Source organism: Tachyglossus aculeatus, chromosome 17 (assembly GCF_015852505.1).
Source record: "Tachyglossus aculeatus isolate mTacAcu1 chromosome 17, mTacAcu1.pri, whole genome shotgun sequence".
Lineage (NCBI taxonomy): Eukaryota > Metazoa > Chordata > Mammalia > Monotremata > Tachyglossidae > Tachyglossus > Tachyglossus aculeatus.
This window is the reverse complement of record NC_052082.1, coordinates 16558092-16581143: the sequence shown is the minus strand read 5'-3', so window position 1 is coordinate 16581143 and position 23052 is coordinate 16558092. Positions and strand designations below refer to the sequence as shown.

The following is a 23052-nucleotide window of genomic DNA, read 5'->3' as shown; positions in this document are numbered from 1 at the left end:
AGAAGGAAAGAAGGAAGGTGAGGTAGGAGGGGGCGAGGTGACGGACAGCCTTGAAGCTGAGAGTGAGGAGTTTTTGCCTGATGCATAGGTTGACTGGTAGCCACTGGAGATTTCTGAGGAGGGGAGTAACATGCCCAGAGCGTTTCTGCACAAAGATGATCCGGGCAGCGGCGTGAAGTATGGATTGAAGTGGGGAGAGACAGGAGGATGGGAGATCAGAGAGGAGGCTGATGCGGTAATTCAGTCGGGATAAGATGAGAGATTAAACCAGCAGGGTAGCGGTTTGGATGGAGAGGAAAGGGCGGATCTTGGTGATGTTGCGGAGGTGAGACTGGCAGGTTCTGGTGACAGATTGGGTGTGAGGGGTGAACGAGAAAGTGGAGTAGAGGATGACACCAAGGTTGCGGGCTTGTGAGACAGGAAGGATGGTAGTGCCATCTACAGTGATGGGAAAGTCAGGGAGAGGGCAGGGTTTGGGAGGGAAGATAAGGAGCTCAGTCTTGGACATACTGAGTTTTAGATGACGGGCAGACATCCAGATGGAGATGTCTTGAAGGCAGGAGGAAACACAAGCCTGAAGGGAGGGAGAGAGAGCAGGGGCAGAGATGTAGATCTGGGTGTCCAGTTTGCGGATTATCCATGCTGTTTGCTGGCTCTTCCTCCTCCCTCCTGCTTGTCTACCTTTTGCCCATTTTGCTGCTCAGTAACTCGTGGCAAAATGAAACGACATGAAATGGAAGTTATTCAATTTTGAGCAGCTTTTGGGAAAGTAAAGAGAGGCAGCTGGAACTCTTACTGAAGTGAGAATTTTTGTTCCCAAACCCAGGGACAGATTGGTCCACCAGGGTACTGGAAAATTCCCGGTTTACTGCTGTGAGCTTTATCCAACTCCAACTGCTTGCTTGTAGATAGATCTCCTCCAAGAGGTCTTCCTTAAACCCTCTTTTCCTCTTCTCCCACTGCTTTCTATGTCGCCCTGATTTGCTCCCTTTATTCACCCTCTCGCTTCCAGCCCCACAGCACTTTGTACATATTTGTAATTTGTTTATATATATTAAGGCCTGCCTACCCAGCATGGCTCGGTGGAAAGAGACCGGGCTTTGGAGTCAGAGCTCATGGGTTCAAATCCCGGCTCCGCCAACTGTCAGCTGTGTGACTTTGGGCAAGAAACTTAACTTCTCTATTCCTCAGTTCCCTCATCTGTAAAATGGGGATGAAGACTGTGAGCCCCCAGTGGGACAACCCGATCACCCTGTAACCTCCCCAGCGCTTAGAACAGTGTTTTGCACATAGTAAGCGCTTAGTAAATGCCATTATTATTATTATTACCCCTCTAAACTGTAAGCCCGTCGTGGTCAGGAAATGTCTGTTCATTGATATATTGTATTCTCCAAAGTGTAGTACAGTGCGCTGCACATAGCAAGTGCTCAATAAATTAGATTGAATGAATGGTTGCCAGTTAGAGCAGTGTGGTAACCACCCTCTCGACTGTTTCTCAAGCACTCTTGATGGAATTTTCTGAGAATGATCTTGGAGTAAATTTGGCACTGCTCATATTCCTTTATTAAATAGTATGGGTGTCTACTGGAAGCAGAGCACTATATTAAGTTCTTGGGAGAGCATAATCCAATTAAAGATTGTTCTCTGAGGAATTACTGGGAAGCTAAACAATGAGAAAGATACACTAAAGATAGATTTAGAAAACGCGCCTCTCAAATGTCTATATTTCCGAGCTTCTTCTTACTGATTGGCTTGCATATAAAATGCTCAATTTCAAGTACTTAGAACACTGCTCTATACCCAGTAAGTGCTCAATAAATATGACTGATGGATCGATTGCTTTAATAAGCAGCGTGGCTCAGTGGAAAGAGCACAAGCATGGGTTCTAATCCCGGCTCTGCCACTTGTCAGCTGTGTGACTCTGGGCAAGTCACTTAACTTCTCTGTGCCTCAGTTACCTCATCTGTAAAATGGGATTAAGACTGTGAGCCCCACGTGGGACAACCTGATCACCTTGTATCCCCCCCAGCGCTTAGAACAGTGCTTTGCACATAGTAAGCGCTTAACAAATGCCATTATTATTAGTATTAAAAGGTTTTTAAAACTTCTTAACTACAAAAGTGTGCTTTCAAGAAACCTTCAGGGCAGTGATTTAGATTTTCTCAATAATAATAATAATAACAATAATCATTATTACGGTATTTGTCAAGCACTTACTACGTGCCAGGCACTGGACTAACCGCTGAGGTGGATAGAAGCAACTCGGGTTGGTCACAGTCCCTGTTCCATGTGGGGCTCACAGTCTTAATCCCCATTTTAAAGATGAGGTGACTGAGGCACAGAAGTAAAGTGACTTGCCTAAGGTTAGAGAGCAGACAAGTGAATATATTGCAGGCCAGCAAACCATCATCTTTATCTGAACTTTCTTAAGTATCGTAAGCAGCCAGAAACCTGGAAAACATCTGAATAAAGGTTTGCTGATGTTCATCATTGAACAGTCAAAAACCGGCCGTGATTTTATTTCTCACAGTTACACAGTCTCAGATTTATACGGTTTCTGGTAATGGCAATAGGTATCTCTAGACTGTGAGCCCGTTGTGGGCAGGGACTGTCTCTCTCTGCTGAACTGTACTTTCCAAGCGCTCAGTACAGTGCTCTGCACACGGCAAGCGCTCAATAAATACAAATGAATGAATGAAGTGGCGGAGCCGGGATTCGAACCAATGACCCTCTGACTCCCAAGCCCATGCTCTATCCACTCACCATGCTGCTTCTCAAGACTTGCAATGTTGTCCTGTAGAAGATCATTTACCTCTTCTGGGCCACTGGGTATTGTCTAGAACACTGAGCCCATCACTTTGTAGGTTGAACCCCAAAGATTCAAAAGTGTTAATTCTGCTTCCACAGATTCCTAAAACAACCCTAAAAGAAAAAGCTTCTGCCGCAGGAGAACCTAGATCTCCATATACCTGTTAGCACCTCACTGATTCTTGCTCAAATCTTCTATCAACGCTTCTCCATGTAAACTGTCTCACAATACCAGTGGATCGACGCTTCTCCATGAAAACTCTACCTAACAATACCAGTGGAAATTACTGCACCTAAAGCATTGCCTTCCTCTCCAGCGCTTAGAACAGTGCTTTGCACATAGTAAGCGCTTAACAAATGCCATTATTATTATTATTTATTATTATTATTAGAGGACTAAAGCCTTGGGGAGAATTTTCTCCCCAGTCTGTCTTCTCTGGCTTAATGCTAGTAGATAAAAAGAAGAGATTCAAGATTTTCTAAGTCATTCGCTGCAGAGGATGAGCTCGTCCTAGACCGCAAGCTTGTCCTGTAGGCTGTAAGCTCACTGTGGGCACGGACTGGGTTCACCATCTCTGTTGTACTGTATTTTTCCAAGCGCTTAGTACAGTGCTCTGCACATAGTAAGCACTCAATGAATACCACTGATGATTAATCATATCCTTTCCTCAACCCCATGAGAGTGAAACTGAGCTGTGTATTGAGTCTAGTTCCAGTCTATCTATTCTATGTAGGATAAAGAGAGGATGCAGTAAGGAATCTGGAAACTATACAACGATGACTGTGGTCTGTAAGCATCCACACAAGAAGACATGTACAGAATTTGCAGAATCAGCAAGGCATTATGAATCAGCAAAGCGTATGATTTGCAAAACCTGGAAATCATCTCCCATGATAGACTGTAAGAAGCTTAAGGGCAGGGAGGCGGTCTACTAATTCTATGTACTTTCCCACGCTCTGAAAGTAGTAAGTGCTCAATAAGCAGCGTGGCTTAGTAGATAAGGCACAAGCCTGGGAGTCAGAAGGACCTGGGTTCTAATTCTGACCCTGCCACATGTCTGCTGTGTGACCTTGGGCAAGTCATTTAATTTCTCTAGGCCTCAGTTACCTCATCTGTAAAATGGGGATTAAGACCGTGAGCCCCATGTGGGACAGGGATTGTGTCTAACCTCATTAACTTGCATCAACCCCAGTGCTCAGAACAGTGCTTGATCCAAACGTGAGTGCTTAACAAGTACCATAGTTGTTATTATTATAATTAAAAACTAATGACTGATTGCGGATGGACAACGAATCTGAATCTGCTCCCGGCAAACCCTACACAAAGCCAAAGATGCACACCGAAGACACAGAGTGGGATGGTGTCACTGAATTCTGTCACCCAGATAGCACACTGTCAAACAACGGAAAGATAAACGAGGAAGGAGAAGCCTCGTGTTTTCTTACGGAGGTTAGGAGACCAAAGTGTAGCACCCACACGGCATCAAGATGCAGACCAAGCAGAAGGCATACAGGGCAAAGGAAGTTCCATATCGCTTGTCCTATCTGGATAGACCGCCATCATCTATATAAAAATACTGAACATCAAGCTCCTTATGGGCAGGGAATGTGTCTGCTAATTCTGCTATATCGTGCTCCCCCAAGCGTTTAATACAGTGCCCCTGAACAGAGTAAGCGATCAGTAAATACGAATGATTGATTGGTTGATTGATCAAGTGCCAGGACATTTTCAGAGATGGCTCTGAAGCAGAGACTGGCTGGGATGGCTGGGCCACCAGAGGGGAAAATCAATCAATCAATCAATCGTATTTATTGAGTGCTTACTGTGTGCAGAGCACTGTACTAAGCGCTTGGGAAGTACAAGTTGGCAACATATACAGTCCCTACCCAACAGTGGGCTCACAGTCTAAAAGGGGGAGACAGAGAACAAAACCAAACATACTAACAAAATAAAATAAATAGAATCGATATGTACAGGTAAAATAGAGTAATAAATATGTATAAACATATATACAGGTGCTGTGGGGAAGGGAAAGAGGTAAGATGGGGGGATGGAGAGGGGGACGAGGGGGAGAGGAAGGAAAGGGCTCAGTCTGGGAAGGCCTCCTGGAGGAGGTGAGCTCTCAGTAGGGCCTTGAAGGGAGGAAGAGAGCTAGCTTGGCAGATGGGCAGAGGCAGAGGGAGCTGGGCCGATAAAAATGTCGAGGTCTGAGCGACTGAAGCCAGAAGGGCAGTTGGAGGACAGCAAAGTGGCCGAGTCTGGAGGGAGATTTGATCAATCTATGTTATTTATTGAGCATTTTCATTCATGCATTCATTCTATCGTATTTACTGAGCGCTTGTCGTGTGCAATGCACCATACAAAGAGTTTGGAAGAGCAGACTATAACAACGAACAGACACATTCCTGCCCTTGACGAGCTCAGAGTCTAGAGGGGGAGCACTTACTGTGCAGAGCACTGGACTAAATGCTTGGGAGAGTGCAATATAACAGAGTTGGCGGACACGTTTCCTGCCCACGACGAGCTGACATCTAGAAGGGCAGATCGACATTCATTTAGAGAAAGAAATCAATTACAGGTTCAGAACCTTTTCCCAGGGGCTGATTCTGAGGATGACACCAGAGACAGTAACAAGGTGAGGGCAGAGGTCAAGTTCACAGTTAGGGTTCACATGCAGACTAGTATTTCCGCTAGTTCTGGATTCGCTTGATTAGTTCAATTAATTTTTACTGTATTTTCAACTGTACTCTGATTAATCAGCATTGCTAAGCCTAGGATTTAAAAGATATATTTAAAATATATATATAAAAACATATATATGATGGTGCTGACTTTGTTTCTTACTTTACAAGTTGATCGATGAGCAGATTTCCAGATCAGATCTGGAAAATGGGAATTAGATTGTGAGCCCCAAGTGGGACAACCTGGTCACCTTGTATCCTCTCCAGCACTTAGAACAGTGCTTTGCACATAGTAAGCGCTTAGCAAATGCCATTATTATTATTATTTATTATTATTATTAGAGGACTAAAGCCTTGGAGAGAATTTTCTCCCCAGTCTGTCTTCTCTGGCTTAACCGGGAAAACCAAGAAGTATAACAATAGTCTAGTCAGTGAGGTTCCACAATGTAGGCCTGTTAACAGGAAGACACTGTGGTTTTCTCTTGATAAAAATCCAGATAAATATCATTTCTTGTTAACTGGGTTGGTGTTTCTCCAAGAAACAAGACTCGCATAATATAAGTAGAACAAGAAAATCCAGATGGTCTAAGCAGCAATTGAGGTGAACGGGTTTCCCTCCCCAGCCCCTGGGGTGGCGGTTCCTGAAAGTCCCTGTGGTCGGGACAATTAAAGGCTAATGAACAAAAATACAGTTAGGGATACTGAGTCATGTCGATAAAGGAGGGAGTCAGAAGGTCACTTGTCTGCTGTGGGACCTTGGGCAGGTCACTTCACTTCTCTGTGCCTCAGTTACCTCATCTGTAAAATGGGGATTAAGACTGTGCACCTTATGCGGGACAAAGACTGTCTACGTGTTTTGTTTTGTTGTCTGTCTCCCCCTTCTAGACTGTAAACGCGTTGTTGGGTAGGGACCGTCTCTATCTGTTGCCGACTTGTACTTCCCAGGCGCTTAGTACAGTGCTCTACACACAGTAAGTGCTCAATAAATAAGACTGACTGAATGAATGAATATTAGCTTGTATCCTCCCAGCACTTGGTACAGTACCTGGCACACAGTAAGCGCTTAACAAATACCATAATGACAATAATTATTTATTATTGAGAAGAGAAGCAGCGTGGCTCAGTGGAACGAGCATGGGCTTTGGAGTCAGAGGTCATGGGTTAGAATCCCGGCTCCACCACATGTCTGCTGTGTGACCTTGGGCAAGTCACTTAACTTCTCTGAGCCTCAGTTACTTCACCTGTAAAATGGGGATTAAGACTGTGAGCCCCACGTGGGACAACTTGATCACCTTGTATTCCCCGCAGCGCTTAGAACAGTGCTCTGCACATAGTAAGCACTTAACAAATGCCATTATTATTATTATTATTATTATTATTAAAGTCCAAGAAGATCTGTGAGAGGAGGCAGCCTAAACCTGCAGTGAGCATGACAAATGCAAACATATGGGTTTCCAAAATCATTTTTACTCACCTTTAATGCCACACAAATACAAGCACAAATTCCTCTAGAAAAATCTGAATCTTTGTGGTTAAAAGCAAGTTGACTTTCCCTGCTCTCTTCACAAAACTGCTTGCTTACTTTTCGCTTCAGCACCGTGATTGAGGTTGGAAAAGGAAATCACACCATGAGATCAAGAGAAAAACACTTAGGGCTGAGTGACACTTTACTGGCGTGAAGCACGACAAGAGGCGTAATGGGTGAGGTGTTTGATGGTATTGACACCTGTCTACTTGTTTTGTTGTCTGTATCGCCCTTCTAGAGTGTGAGCCCATTGTTGGGAAGGGATTGTCTCTATCTGGTGCCGCACTGTACTCTCCAAGCGCTTAGTCCAGTGCTCTGCACACAGTAAGCGCTCAATAAATACGATTGAATGAATGAATGAAGGTGAGGAGACCCTAAACTTGGATTTCTTCCTGCAATGGGGTCCAGTGGCAAGGGAGAAGAGGATGGGTTTGGGAGCTCTAATCCCAGCTCTGCTACTCGTCTGCTTTGTAACCTTGGGGACTACACTTCTCTTGGCCTCAGTTACCTCATCTGTAAAATGGGGGTTAAGATTGTGAGCTCCACGCGGGACGTGATTAGCTTGTATTTACTCCAGTGCTTAGTACAGTGATTGGCGCAGAGTAAATGCTTAACAATACCATTTTTAAAAAAGCGGGGGGGGGGAAGAAGATGGGCAGTGATAGAGGCCCTGGGAGTTGGTGGCATTTTGAAATGGCAGCTATGGGTAGGGACCGTCTCTATTATGTTGCCAACTTGCACTTCCCAAGCGCTTAGCACAGTGCCCTGCACACGGTAAGCGCTCAATAAATACGATTGAATGAATGAATGAATGAATGAAGGCAGCCACAGAAAATTGTGATCATTCAAAACCACAACCCGAAAGAGGTAAAATGGCCTAGAGAATATTAACAAAGTGTGATCAGAACCAGAGCTGGTGAGAGAAAACTTTATTTGATTCTTATAACGTATATTTTTTTTTAAATCTGGAATTTGTGGGGACCTTTATTCTTTCCAGAACATTTTCATTTCAATTATGTCGCCCTCACAATACCTCTGTGAGGCAAGGAATGACCAGTATTACGACTCCTGTTTTATAGATGAGGAATTTGAGGGTCGGAGAAATGAAGAGTTTGTTCAGGAAAGCAGTGGCCCAAAGGGGAGACAAAATCGAACTTTGTGATTCCTACAGTCACGCTACTGACTATGCTCCCTTCACATACTCTCTAAAAACACTGAGAACAGCCACTCGGAAACAAATATCATCTCATTGGAATGTATACTGAAATCAGAATAATGTCTTGCAAGAATAGATAAGTTATGATTATAATAATAATGATTATGGTATTTATAAGTTATTACTGCGTGCCAAGCCCTTTACTAAGCATTGGGGTAATAATAATAATAATGATGGCATTTATTAAGTGCTTACTATGTACAAAGCACTGTTCTAAGCACTGGGGAGGTTACAAGGTGATCAGGTTGTCCCAGGGGGGCTCACAGTCTTAACCCCCATTTTACAGATGAGGGAACTGAGGCACAGAGAAATGAAGTGACTTGCCCAAAGTCACGCAGCTGACAGTTGGCGGAGCCGGGATTTGAACCCACGACCTCTGACTCCAAAGCCCGGGCTTTTTCCACCGAGCCACGCCGCTTCTCAGTGGAAGTAGACAGGAGATAATCAGGTTGGACACAGTCCCTGCCCAACCTGGGGCTCACAATCATCATCATCAATCGTATTTATCGAGCGCTTACTATGTGCAGAGTACTGCACTAAGCGCGGGGGAAGTACAAACTGGCAACACACAGAGACAGCCCCTACCCAACAGTGGGCTCACAGTCTAAAAGATCATAATCTAATAAGAGGGAGTAAGACTTAATCGCCATTTTTCAGATGAGGAAACTGAGGCACACAGAAGTTAAGTGACTTGCCCAGGGTCACACAGCAGGCAAGATTAGAACCCGGGTTCTCTGATTCCCAGGGCTGTGCTCTATTCACTAGGACCACTGCTTTCCTGGTAATATTGTAAAAATTATATTAAGGCTGAATAAAGTTCAGTCCCAGTTCTCTCTTTGTTACCAAGAAAAAACAGAAACAGTTTACTTGGGAAGTCTTTTTCTTGTCAATCACGTTAAGTCTGTTACCTGTTGCTGTCTCTGCCGTCTCATCTGGGCGATCTGAGAGAGCATAAGCTGACGATCAAGTAGTTCCATCCTTTGCTGTCTCTGGATATCTACCGTCGCGCCCATTCCGATTCTGACTTCACCGGCGGGTTCCGCGGATGAGAACAGGGGCTCGAGGGTCGAAGAGAAAAACCTTGCCATCCAGCTGGGCACCCCAAGCACTTGGTGAACTTTTAAAACGCTACTGTCGTAGCACGCACCGGAAATCTACAAGACAAAAAACCCGACAAAATAAGCAGTGGCCACCCGCTTAAGATAGGATTCATCCCCATCATCGTCATCAATCGTATTTATTGAGCGCTTACTGTGTGCAGAGCACTGAACTAAGCGCTTGGGAAGTACAAGTTGGCAACATATAGAGATTTAAGAGAGCGTACATTCAATCTCCTAATACATGAAAGAAATGTTTTTACCTTTCATTTATTTACCCTTTACCTATATTAAGCAGCGTGGCTTAGTGTAGAGCACAGGGCCGGGAGTCAGAAGGACCTGAGTTCGAATTCCAGCTCCACCCCTTGTGTGCTGGGTGACCTTGGGCAAGTCACTGAGCTTCTGTATACCTCAGTTACCTCATCTGTAAAATGGGGATTAAGACTGTGGGCCCCACGTGGGACAACCTGATCACCTTGTATCCCCCCCAGCGCTTAGAACAGTGCTTTGCACACAGTAAGCGCTTAACAAATACCATTATTATTATTATTATTATTATCTTTAAAAAAATCTACCAGCATCTGCACACATACCCTACTGTTACCCCTTCTTCTCACCTGCTCCCCAAGCAAAACCGTGGATTTGAACATTGCCTCAGTACTGGTGATTACCTTGTATCTACCCCAGTGCTTGACGCACAGTAAGCGCTTAACAAATGCCGTCATTGTGGATACTTTTTATTTATCTTCAAGGAGTTATTTTTAAAAAGTAACATTTGAAAGGGCTACTAATGTAGCTAGGAATAACAAGGATTATTGTTACACTATAATAATAGCGGAGAAGCAGCATGGCTCAGTGGAAATAATGTTGGTATTAAGCGCTTACTATGTGCCAAGCACTGTTCTAAGCACTGGGGTAGATACAAGGAAATGAGGTTGTTCCACGTGGGGCTCACAGCCTTGGTCCCCATTTTACAGATGAGGTAACTGAGGCACAGAGAAGTGAACTGACTTGCCCAAAGTCAACCAGCTGACATGTGGTGGGGGCAGAATTCGAACCCACAACCTGCGACTCCCCAGCCCGGGCTCTTCCCCCTGGGAAACGCTGCTTCTCAAAAGCCACTTGAAAAGGCTCGGCTTAGAAAAGGCACGGGCTTTGGAGTCAGAGGTCATGGGTTCAAATCCCGGCTGCGCCAATTAGCTGTGTGACTTTGGGCAAGTCACTTCACTTCTCTGGGCCTCAGTTCCCTCATCTGTAAAATGGGGATGAGGACTGTGAGCCCCCCCCCGTGGGACAACCTGATCATCTTGTAACCTCTCCAGCGCTTAGAACAGCGCTCTGCACATAGTAAGTGCTTAATAAATGCCATCATTATTATTATTATAGGAAGAGGCGAAAGGCTCTGGACGACGAATGGCCCTGGGTTCATTCCGTCCTGCAGTTCTATTTATTGAGCGCTGATGTATTTATTATTAATTACTAATAGTAACTAATTACTAATCACAAATAACAGATTCATTATTCATTAATAAATGATCAATTATCATCATCATCATTATCAATCGTATTTATTGAGCGCTTACTGTGTGCGGAGCACTGTACTAACTAGATCGATAATAATTTTTATTTATTATTACAAATGGAGTACTTATTACTCTATTTTACTTGTACGTATTTATTCTATTTATTTTACTTTGTTAATATGTTTGGTTTTGTTCTGTCTCCCCCTTCTAGACTGTGAGCCCGCTGTCGGGCTCTCTCTAGGTTGCCAACTTGTGCTTCCCGAGCGCTTAGTACAGTGCTCCACACACAGTAGGCGCTCAATAAATACGATTGAATGAATGAATGAATGAATGAATGAATGAATGAAGGAATGACTGTGCGCGGAGCGCTGCGCTCTGGGCCCCCCCCCGGGGCGAGGCGGCCAGCAGGGGGCGCGCGGCAGCGCAGGGTCACGTGGGCAGCGGGCGGGCGGCCCCTGCGCTGATCACGTGGGCCGCACGGGGGGCAGCACAGGGGCCGGGGCCGGTTCCGGCTGTTGCCGGCTTGTACTTCCCAAACGGTCGGTACAGCGCTCTGCACACGGTGAGCTAGCGACCGCTCAATAGATGCGATTGAAAGACGCCACCGTCACGTGCCGAGCGCCCGCCCTCTCCGCCCCTCCCCCCCCTCCGTGCTGGTCACGTGCCCCGCACGCCGGGATCGCGAGCGTTCACGCGCTCCCCGGGCCGCCATCACGTGGCGATCACGCGCTCCCCGGGACGCCATCACGTGCCCCCACGGCGCCATCACGTGACAGGCACGCGCTCCGTAGGCCGCCATCACGTGATGATCACGCGCTCACCAGTGCGCGATCACGTGACAGGCACGCGGTCCCCAGGCCGCCATCACGTGGCGATCACGTGCTCCCCAGGCCGCCATCACGTGGCGATCACGTGCTCCCCAGGCCGCCATCACGTGGCGATCACGCGCCCCCTACGGCGCCATCACGTGGCTATCACGTGCCCCAGAGGCACCATCACGTGGCAGTCACGCGCCCCCTGGGGCGCGATCACGTGACAGGCACGCAGCGCCCAGGCCAACACCACGTGGGGATCACGTGCTCCCCCGGCCGCCATCACGTGGCGATCGCGCGACCCCAAAGGCACCATCACGTGACGGTCACGCGCTCGCCAGGCCGCCATCACGCGGCGATCACGTGCTCCTCGGCCGCCATCACGTGGCGATCACGTGCCCCTACGGCGCCATCACGTGCTCGCCAGGCCGACATCACGTGACAGTCACGCGCTCGCCAGGCCGCCGTCACGTGGCGGTCACGTGCTTCCCAAACCGCCACCACGTGGCGATCACGTGCTCCCCAGCCCACGATCCCGTGACAGCCACGACCCCCCCCCCCGCGATCCCGTGACAGTCACGTGCTCCCCAGGCCACCATCATATGGCGATCACGTGGGCCCCCTAAGGCGTCATCACGTGGCGATCACCCGCTCCCCAGGCCGCCATCACGTGCTCCCCAGGGCGCAATCACGTGACAGCCACGAGCCCCCCCCACGATCCCGTGACAGTCACGTGCTCCCCCAGGCAGCTATCACGTGTCTTTAATAATAATAATAATAATAATAATGACGTTGTTAAGCACTTACTATTCATTCATTCAATCATTTATTGAGCGCACTTACTGTGTGCAGAGCACCGTACTAAGTCCAAGTTGGCAACATATAGAGACGGTCCCTACCCAACAGTGGGCTCACAGTCGAAAAGGGGGAGACAGAGAACAGAACAAAACATTAACAGAACAAAATAAATAGAATAGTAAATATGTACAAGTAAAATAAATAGGGTAATAAATCTGTATAAACATCTATACAGGTGCTGCAAAGCACTGTTCTAAGCGCTGGGGGGAACACAAGGAGATGAGGTTGTCCCACGTGGGGCTCCCAGTCTTCATCCCCATTTTACAGATGAGGGAACTGAGGCCCAGAGAAGTGACTTGCCCAAGGTCACACAGCAGACATGTGGGGGAGGCGCGAAGAGCTTGTGGGCTAAGATCCAATTCCATTGTTGGTGGAAGTGGCGGCCAGAAGGGACCCGGGCACAGAATAATCAATCAATCAATCAATCAATCAATCGTATTTATTGAGCACTTACTGTGTGCAGAGCACTGTACTAAGCGCTTGGGAAGTACAAGTTGGCAACATATAGAGACAGTCCCTACCCAACAGGGGGCTCACAGTCTAAAAATGATCTGTTTAGGAAAGTGGTGCGGGCCGTGGGGGGGGTGGGATTCAGTAACAAGAAAATGGGAAGGCCCCAAGCAATCAATCAATCAACCAACGGTCTCACTTGAGCACTTACTGTGTGCACAGCACTGCACCTCAGTGTTTTAACCCCTGATTAGCAACCATCAGGAGCACCAGGGAAGCAGCGTGGCTCAGTGGAAAGAGCATGGACTTCGGAGTCAGGGGTCATGGGTTCGGATCCTGGCTCCGCCACTTGTCAGCTGTGTGACTTTCGGCAAGTCACTTCACTTCTCTGGGTCTCAGTGACCTCATCTGTAAAATGGGGATGAGGACTGTGAGCCCCCTGCGGGACAACCTGATCACCTTGTATACCTCCAGCGCTTAGTGCCTTGCACATAGTAAGTGCTTAATAAATGCTATTATTATTATTATTATCAGCACGCTCTACCTTTCTGTTCTTCCCCTGGCCCGGAATGCACTCCCTCCACACATCCGCCAAGCTAGCTCTCTTCCTCCCTTCAAAGCCCTACTGAGAGCTCACCTCCTCCAGGAGGTCTTCCCACACTGAGCCCCCCTTTTTCCTCTCCTCCTCCTCCCCATCCCCCCGCCCTACCTCCTTCCCCTCCCCACAGCACTTGTATATTCATTCATTCATCCGTATTTACTGAGCATTTACTGTATGCGCTGTACTAAACTGCTTGGGAGAGTACAGTATAATAAAAAAACAGGCACATGCTCCGTCCACAATGAGCTGACAGTCTAGAGGGGGAGATTGACACTAATATAAACAATTACAGATATGTACAGACCGCACATAAGTAGACAGAAATAGTGGGGTTTTGCCTTTTTCAAACTCAGGGGTGGGAAAATCCATAACCTCATTTATGGAAGCAAACAATCCTCTCTTCCCTGTTAGGACTGGCCTAAAGTCAAAAGTACCGTACTTTGTTTTTAATAAACATTCTGACAATGTGCCATCATCTGTGTTTGGATGTACCTGTAGATCGTGAATCAAACCAAAACGCTGCCTTCACCAATTCCCCAAACTTCCTAAACTGTGAAAAACATGGTTCTTTGGATAAACACTCTGTGGATTTCAATTTTCCAAGACCTGATTACTTCTCCGTACTTGTGCCTGATCTCATCTTTGGTGGAGTAACAATCAGTTTGTAGTCTTCGTACTTGGAGGGCTCTTCAGTTCAGCATTTTAACACTACAATATGATTTCATGTATTTCTAGGAACATTTAAACACTAAACAAAGACTGATTTTAGCAGTTGATAGCAATATACTACCATGAGCAAACCTCCCCCCCAATCCCCACAGAAACCTTAAGATAATGAGAAGACTTGGAATAGAAAAATGTAAGATAAAGCATACAGGAGTTAGAGATTTGGTAAAGAGTACAAGATCAAATACTTTTATTCTTGCAAGGCAATATTTTTTCACTGACAACAAAAATTAAGATAGAATCAAGCAGAACTCTAGAAAATTCTAAGTCACTTCATTAAAAGCAGAAGATAAACTGATTTACTTTGTTCTCCGACAAAACAGCCATGGTGCAAAACATACTCTACACTCTTGTGTTTTGGCTGTGCTAACCTTTATTTAAAGATATTTTACTGACCTAGAATTCACAACGTTGTTTTTTTTCCAGTCTGGTAAAAACTAGTGGAATGGTGCCCATTTTGTTTCAATGGTACATAATGTCTGAAGAGATACTGATTTTAATAATGCTACAAAAATATCTTTTAATTATGGGCTAAACCATCCCCATATTTGTTGACTAAAAGAGAAACTGACAAAAAATGAGCAGTCATAATAGGTAAGGTTGGGGTAGAATTGGTATTTCTGTGCTATTTGAAAGAATACTAAAGGTCAGTGCAATGACCAATTAGACTCTTACCCCAAGAGTCTGCTGTTTTGAGGAAGAGACTGTTTTTATACCTCAGCTTTAATTTCATCCTAAAAGTAAATTGTAAGAAACTGTAAGAGTTCCCCAGCTGGATAAGGTAAAAAGCCACCAATTATGAGAACTACTTCTAAAACCTTAGGTCTGCATTCTGGCTTGGGGTTCAGAATGGTATTCAACTGGATTCCTTATATCGGTGAGTATTTAGTGTGTCCTTGCCATTCTGCTTTTAATTGTTTTATAACAGTATTCTTGAAGCGCTTACTATATGCCAGGTGCTGTACTAAGCGCTGGGGTAGATACAAGCTAATTAGGTTGGACGCGGTCCCTGACCCACACAGAGTTCACAGTCTCACTCCTCACTTTACTTTTATTTTTTTAGTATGTTTGGTTTTGTTCTCTGTCTCCCCCTTTTAGACTGTGAGCCCACTGTTGGGTGGGGACTGTCTCTAGATGTTGCCAACTTGTACTTCCCAAGCGCTTAGTCCAGTGCTCTGCACGCAGTAAGCGCTCAATAAATACGATTGACTGATTGATTGACTTTACTGATGAGGTAACTGAGGCACAGAGAAGTTAAGTGTCTTGCCAGTGCTCTGCATGCAGTAAGCGCTCAATAAATACGACTGATTGATTGACTGACTTTACTGATGAGGTAACTGAGGCACAGAGAAGTTAAGTGTCTTGCCTGAGGTCACACAGCAGACAAGTGGCAGAGGCAGGATTAGAACGCAGGTCCTTTGACTGCCAGGCCTGTGCTCCACCGGTCCCTGCTGATTCTTTACTTTTCATTTAACTGATCTTAGACTGGCATCTTGAAATTAGACCATTCAACTTGTCTGCTTTAAGTCACCAGAGGATCAGTCAGAATCTTTCAAAGTGACTCATGGGCTTCCTGGACAAGGACGTTCTTGTTTGCACGTCCTCTCAATCAATCAATCAATCGTATTGATTGAGCGCTTACTGTGTGCAGAGCACTGTACTAAGCGCTTGGGAAGTACAAGTTGGCAACATATAGAGACAGTCCCTACCCAACAGTGGGCTCACAGTCTCAAGTTTTGGTGTATTCCAAATTTTGCTTTCATCTCAGGGATTCCTACGTGAAGAGAAAAGGGTGTCTCGCCTCCTCCGCACTACGGTTCTCTTCTCCCCGAGGCCTCGGTCTTACCTGGCTTTTTTAAGAGCCCCCACTAAACAGTGAAACAGAAGTGACGGGTAGGCTTGCAAAATGGTTTTGGGACCGAAATGGGTCTTTACCTGGAACACCTGTTTGATCTCGCAAACACACTCTCATTTGCCTCACACCCTCTTGCTGAGGTCTCCAGGCAACAGAATTAGAACCAAACAACCCGGAGATGAGGGAAAATTCAGGGGGCAAATAACCATCTAGGTCTCTTGCCCAAGAGAGGGGCAGCCCTAAGACAAGGGGGCCAAACCAAGGAAGGTCTATAGTAGGAAGAAAAGTGAATTGGGCCTAACTCTGGAAGGAGCAAGGACCGGGGGGGAGTTTGAAGAGTCTCTGCAGGTTGGTAATTCTGTTACACTGATAGATATGAACGACCCCGTCATCCCCCAGGCCTGGAATGCCCTCCCTCTGCCCATCCGCCAAGCTAGCTCTCTTCCTCCCTTCAAGACCCTACTGAGAGCTCACCTCCTCCAGGAGGCCTTCCCAGACTGAGCCCCTTCCTTCCTCTCCCCCTCGTCCCCCTCTCCATCCCCCCATCTTACCTCCTTCCCTTCCCCACAGCACCTGTATATATATGTATATATGTTTGTACATATTTATTACTCTATTTATTTTACTTGTACATATCTATTCTATTTATTTTGTTTTGTTAGTATGTTTGGTTTTGTTCTCTCTCTCCCCCTTTTAGACTGTGAGCCCACTATTGGGTAGGGACTGTCTCTATATGTTGCCAACTTGGACTTCCCAAGCGCTTAGTACAGTGTTCTGCATACAGTAAGCACTCAATAAATATGATTGATGATGATGATGATGATGATGACCCCCGCTGCCTCCCCCCAACCATCCTTCAATAAGGGAGCAGCACTCAGCCAAGCTATAGCCTGGGGAGAGAGGGAACAGAGCCCACATATTCAATCTGTCACTAAATCCTGTCGGTTCAACCTTCACACCGCTAAAATCCACCCGTTCTTCTCCATCCAAACTGCTACCATGCTAATCCAAGCACTTACCCTATCGTGTCTTGACTTTTTCATTCAATCGTATTTACTGAGCGCTTACTGTGTGCAGAGCACTGTACTAAGCGCTTGGGAAGTACAAATTGGCAACATATAGAGACGGTCCCTACCCAACAGCGGACTCACAGTCTAGAAGGGGGAGACAGACAACAAAACAAAACATATTAACAAAATAAATAGAATATGTACAAATAAAATAGAGTAATAAATACGTACAAACATATATACATATATACAGGTGCTGTGCTGACCTCCCCACTCCAGAACTCCCTCTCACTGTACCTCAATCTATCTCCCCAGTGACCTCTAACCATGTCCTGCCTCTGGCCTGGACCACCCTCCCTCTTTATATCCGACAGTGACTCTCCCCACCATCCAAGACTTAAAGAAGGCACGTCTTCATCTTCTATAAGTGAGCGAATGGGGACCTAAGGTTTTATGGAGGAAGGAGAGTGGGAAGGAAGAAGGAAAACGAAGACGGGGGCGTGGGATCCGTCATTACTCTCGGCATCTCCTTCCGTTGCTACCAGGAGCAGAGCGGATATCCTGCAATTGAATCTGTCAAGCCTGAGACAGTAACTGTTTTCCCCACGTGCCTATCAAGATAATTTATAGATCAAATGACCGGGTGAGTCAGTTTGATTTCCAGCCATTACTTCTTTGGAAAGGCATTGACATTAAAAACTTCCCCATCATTTTTAATCCCCCGACTTGGATTTGTATGTCAAAAACTGGACCCGCCAGAGAATTGGTCTGGAAAACACACGTTGCCTCTCTTTCCGCCAAATCACGCTTTCGATTGATCTCTAGTGATTGCCCGTGACGGATTCCTTCCACTCCCCCTCGTTCCCCTCTCCATCCCCCCATCTTATACCTCCTTCCCTTCCACACAGCACCTGTATATATGTATATATGTTTGTACACATTTATTACTCTATGTTACTTGTACATATCTATTCTATTTATTTTTTTTGTTAGTATGTTTGGTTTTGTTCTGTCTCCCCCTTTTAGACTGTGAGCCCACTGTTGGGTAGGGACTGTCTCTATATGTTGCCAATTTGTACTTCCCAAGCACTTAGTACAGTGCTCTGCACACAGTAAGCGCTCAATAAATATGATTGATGATGATGATGATTCTGTAGGCAAGCGCCCATTCCTTGGGAGCTGTTCTGAGGGCAATCGGCATCTCTGTTGTAATTGGCTCCCTGACCCCCAATCGATCAATCAATCAATCGTATTTATTGAGCGCTTACTGTGTGCTGAGCACTGTACTAAGCGCTTGGGAAGTACAAGTTGGCGTTGGCAACCTCCAGACATTTTGGCTCTCTCTAGAGACCGAAAACATTGGTTGGCAGTTCGTCTAGTCCTTGAACATGGAGGAGGGCTGACACATGTCCTGTTACCACAGACTGCGCCCATTCTCCCTACCACAAATGGCACTGGAGAGTGTGGATGACTCACCACAAACCACCACTACTGCAAAAGCAACTTAACCGCATGTCCTGCTGGCGGTAGGCCATTCCTTCCCCCTTTTAATCATCCCGAGTGGCAACTGGCCAGAAGAGATGCATTGCTGTATTTTCCTGGGCACCGAGAGGAGAGGAAGCAATTCTCAGGGTGATACTCACACCTATGGCTAAAATCTCATCTTCAGAAGTGTCATCTTCAAACGAAAGGACAGCTCTATATACAGTCACAATGACCAAATTCATTCATTCAGTCGTATTTACTGAGCGCTTACTGTGTGCAGAGCACTGTACTAAGTGCTTGGGAAGTACAAGTTGGCGACATATAGAGACGGTCCCTACCCAACAATGGGCTCACAGTCTGGAAGGGGGAAATGACATTCATTATTAAACACCAGATATCATGAAAAGATCTCAGTATCTCTCTGACCAGTGGTGAAGAGATCCAACGGTATCTTGCGGTTAAAAAGAAAAGGATTATGTTTTAAGTGTGTGCAGATTGTACTTTGTGAGACTGCAAAGGAACGAGTGTTGCAAAGAGAAGTACGTTGCCACTGTTTTCTGGTTTATGACACTTTCGCCTCATAAAACCCCATGAAACTCAACTTCCATTCTCTGAATGTATAGCGTAATGGAAGCAATTTTTAGCTCAAAGTGGGTCAGAAAGAGCCTGAAATTATGGGGCTAGAATGCCAGTGCCTGAGCAGGGTCTCTTTCAGTCTTGTGCTTAGCCCTCTGGATTTGCTAAGAGATAGTTTACTCCATACCATGTACCATCAGTAATGTCTAACTGGCGGAGATCAACAGCCCATCTACCCTAGGACCCTTAAACATGGTTTCAGAGGAGGTTTGGAGGAAGGAAATGTAATAGCTGCCTTTTTTTTTTGGTATTTTTTAAGCACTTACTATGTGTCAAGTGCTGTACAAAGCAATGGTGTAGATACAAGTTAATCAGGTAGACAAAGTCCGTGTCCCACATGAGGCTTGAAGTCTTGTGACATTAACAATATTGGTAGGAATGCAGTGTTTAGCATACAAAACTCTTCCCTTTAATAAGTCATTTTAGTCCTGTTATTCATGACTTTATCCCAACTCTTTCTTGAACCTATTGATATTTTTTGCTTCAACACCTTCCTGTGAAGGATTTTCACTGCTTTGTGAAAACATGTCTGTCTTGAACCTACCTATTTCAAGCATTCACAGGACCTCCCTCACCCAACAAACTGTAGGATTTAATGAATAACTCTTCCATGTATTTATTCATTCATTTATTTATTTATTTATTTATTTATTCCATTTATTTATTTATTTTACTTGTACATATCTATTCTATTTATTTTATTTTGTTAGTATGTTTGGTTTTGTTCTCTGTCTCCCCCTTTTAGACTATGAGGCCACTGTTGGGTAGGGACTGTCTCTATATGTTGACAATTTATACTACCCAAGCGCTTAGTACAGTGCTCTGCACATAGTAAGTGCTCAATAAATACGATTGATGATGATGATGATGATGATGTATACTCACTGACCCAAAGCTTTAGAAGAGTCTACCAATTGTCCAGATATAAAAATGAGACTTATTTGCCTTTAATGCCAAGGCTACCTTTGAAACACTTCTTACAGAGGCCTTCCCTACCTAAATCCTCATTTCCCCTACTCTCTCTCCTTGTGTGTCACCTATGCATTTGGATCTGTACCCTCTATAAGGACCTGACATTCTTCCCACCCTCAGACACATTCCCTGCCCGCAAAGAGCTTAGTCTAGAGGGGTAGACAGGCATTAATATAAATAAATACATTACAACTATGCGCATTAAGTGCTGTGGGGCTGGGAGGGGGCATGAATAAAAGGAGCAAGTCAGGGCGATTCAGAAGGGAGTGGAAGAAAAGGAAAAGAGGGATCAGTCAGGGAAGGCCTCTTATAAAAGATGCGCTTTCAATAAGGCTTTGAAAGCGGAGAGAGTAATTGTCTGTCGGATTTGAAGAGGGAGGGCGTTCGAGGCCAGAGGCAGGACGTGGGCAAGAGGTCAGTGAGATAGAAAAGATCAAGGTAGGGTGAGAAGGTTAGCATTAGAGGGGTGAAGTGTGTGGCTTGCTTGTGGTAGGAGACTAGTGAGGTGAAGTAGAAGGGGGCAAGGTGATTTAATGCTTTAAAGCCGACAGTAAGGAGTTTCTGTTTGATGCAGAGTTGGATGGGCAACCATTGGAGGTTCTCAAGGAGTGGGGAAACATGGCCTGCACATTTTTGTAGAAAAATGATTTGAACAGCAGACTGTAGGATGGATTGGAGTGGGAGGAGACAGGAGGCAGGAAGCCTCCTGCAAGCAAGGAGGCTGATACAGTAATCAAGGTGGGATAGGATAAGGGCAGATTTTAGCAGCATTGTGAAGGTCAAACTGACAGGACTTAGTGATAAACTGAATATGTGGGTTGAAGGAGATGAATCTGTGCCCCAAAGGATGGTGGTGCTATCTACAGTGATGGCTGGCAGCATGGCCTAGTGGATAGAGGCTTGGAAGTCAGAAGGACAGGGATCTAATCCTGGCTCTACCACTTGTCTGCCGTGTGACCTCAGGCAAGTCACTTCACTTCTCTGTGCTTCAGTTAACTCATCTGTGAAATGGGGATTCAGACTGTGAGGCCTATGTAGGACAAGAACTGTATCCAACCTGATTAACTTGTATCTACCCCAGGACTTTGTACCGTGTCTGGCACAGAGTAAGTGCTTAACAAAAACAATAAAAAAACAACAACAGGGAAAACACAGTACAGTGAAGAAGCGTGGCTAGTAGGGCTTTGAAGGGAGGAAGAGAGCAAGTTTGGCGGATGTGTGGAGGGAGGGCATTCCAGGCCAGACGTAGGGCGTGGGTCATAGTAAGCGTTTAACAAATACCATAATAATAATCATCATTTTAATAATAATAATAATTATGATTATTATTATTATTAAAATCACTGCCAGTTTCTGGCTATTCAATGATGAACATCAACAAACCCGTACTCAGATGTTTTCCAGGGTTCTGGCCACTTCCAGCACTTAGAAAAATTCAGATAAAGAGGACGGTGTGCTGGCCTGCATTATATTCAGCAGGCCTTTTGGTCACAAAGTCCGATTTTTGAACACGGCTCATTCAGGGTTCATGGGAAACAACTTAAAGAAATCACCAAGATCTATGGCCTTTTAATGACACTCAGCTGGAAATCATTCTGTTCTCAGTCAAGCACCCACTCTGAGTGGAGAAAGAACCATACAAAGATCTGAGGGGAACTAAAACGCAAATTCAAAAGAAGGTCCTTGCCCTCAGATAGTTTATAAGCTCAAGGGGAAGTAAACACAAGTTCAAATTCATTCGTGCATGTGAAAAACCTCCACCCATGTAACCATTTTCCACTCCCTGAGGGCGGGGACCATGTCCACTAATTCTAATGACTTCTCCCAATATTTCAGTTCAGTGCTTGGCACAAAGGAGGCACTCGAAAATATTAATGACTAGTTGACTGATTGATGACTCAGAAAAATATTTAACTGGTTAAGTTTTCAGGAAGCAGAAAACAAGCACGGAGCAGGAGCCACCTACGGTTAGTCATTCCAGGTGGGGGGAACGGCAACCGATCCATCTTCCGTCCGGATGATGCCACCATTATCGTCCCTTATGTGGTCCAATGGGATCCATATGCCCTGAAAGAACTCAGGCTCCCGGAGGCCAGCAGCCGGGACCCCGTCCACTTTGGAAGCGCAGTCGAGCTCTGGGAAAATGCTGACCCTGTGCCTTCCGGGTGCCGTAAGGACTTCATTCAAGTCGGAAGGCCCATAACCTCCACTCTCTCTCTCTAGACTGTCAGCGTTCCAGACTGCAAGCTCCTTGTAGGTAGAGAACATGTTCACCCACTCTGTAGTTTTGTACTCTCCTGATTGCCCACGGTAAGCGCTCAACAAATACCAATGACTGACGAAACAATCAAGTGAGGGAGAAGGCGACAACAGTGTCTTCAAAGTGATCCAAATTCCTGAAAGCAGGTCACGCTAGTGGGAAACTCAATCGAGCTCATGGTTCCTTTGGGACACTGACAGTGTGGAGCCGACATGACGGATTAATCAGGAAGCAGCTTAACCTAGTGGAAAGAAAACTGGCCTTGGGAGTCAGAGGGACATGTGAGGGAACTGAGGCATAGAAAAATGAAGTAACTTGCCCAAGGTCACTCAGCAGACAAGTGGTAGGATTAGAACCCAAGTCTGCTAACTCCCAGGCCTGTGCTCTTTTCGCGAGGCTACAGTACTTCCCTAAATTCCTTCCCCCCTTCCCTTCCCCCTCCCGCCACCATTCCCAAATTATGAACAGCAGGTTGGTAAATTTCCTGGCAAATTTGTACCCACGATATTTGCACACCTCTTCGGGAATGAGATCTG

General features: G+C 45.7%; 1 protein-coding gene across 1 annotated transcript in view; it reads right to left on the bottom strand.

Moving 5' to 3' along the window:
* Positions 1-23052, bottom strand: part of UBAC2 (UBA domain containing 2) — a 220097-nt gene that overhangs the window by 30479 nt on the left and 166566 nt on the right. The window contains exon 7 of the mRNA XM_038759511.1: positions 9140-9385. Coding sequence (XP_038615439.1) covers positions 9140-9385 — 246 coding nt within the window. The remainder of the gene's footprint in view (positions 1-9139; positions 9386-23052) is intronic.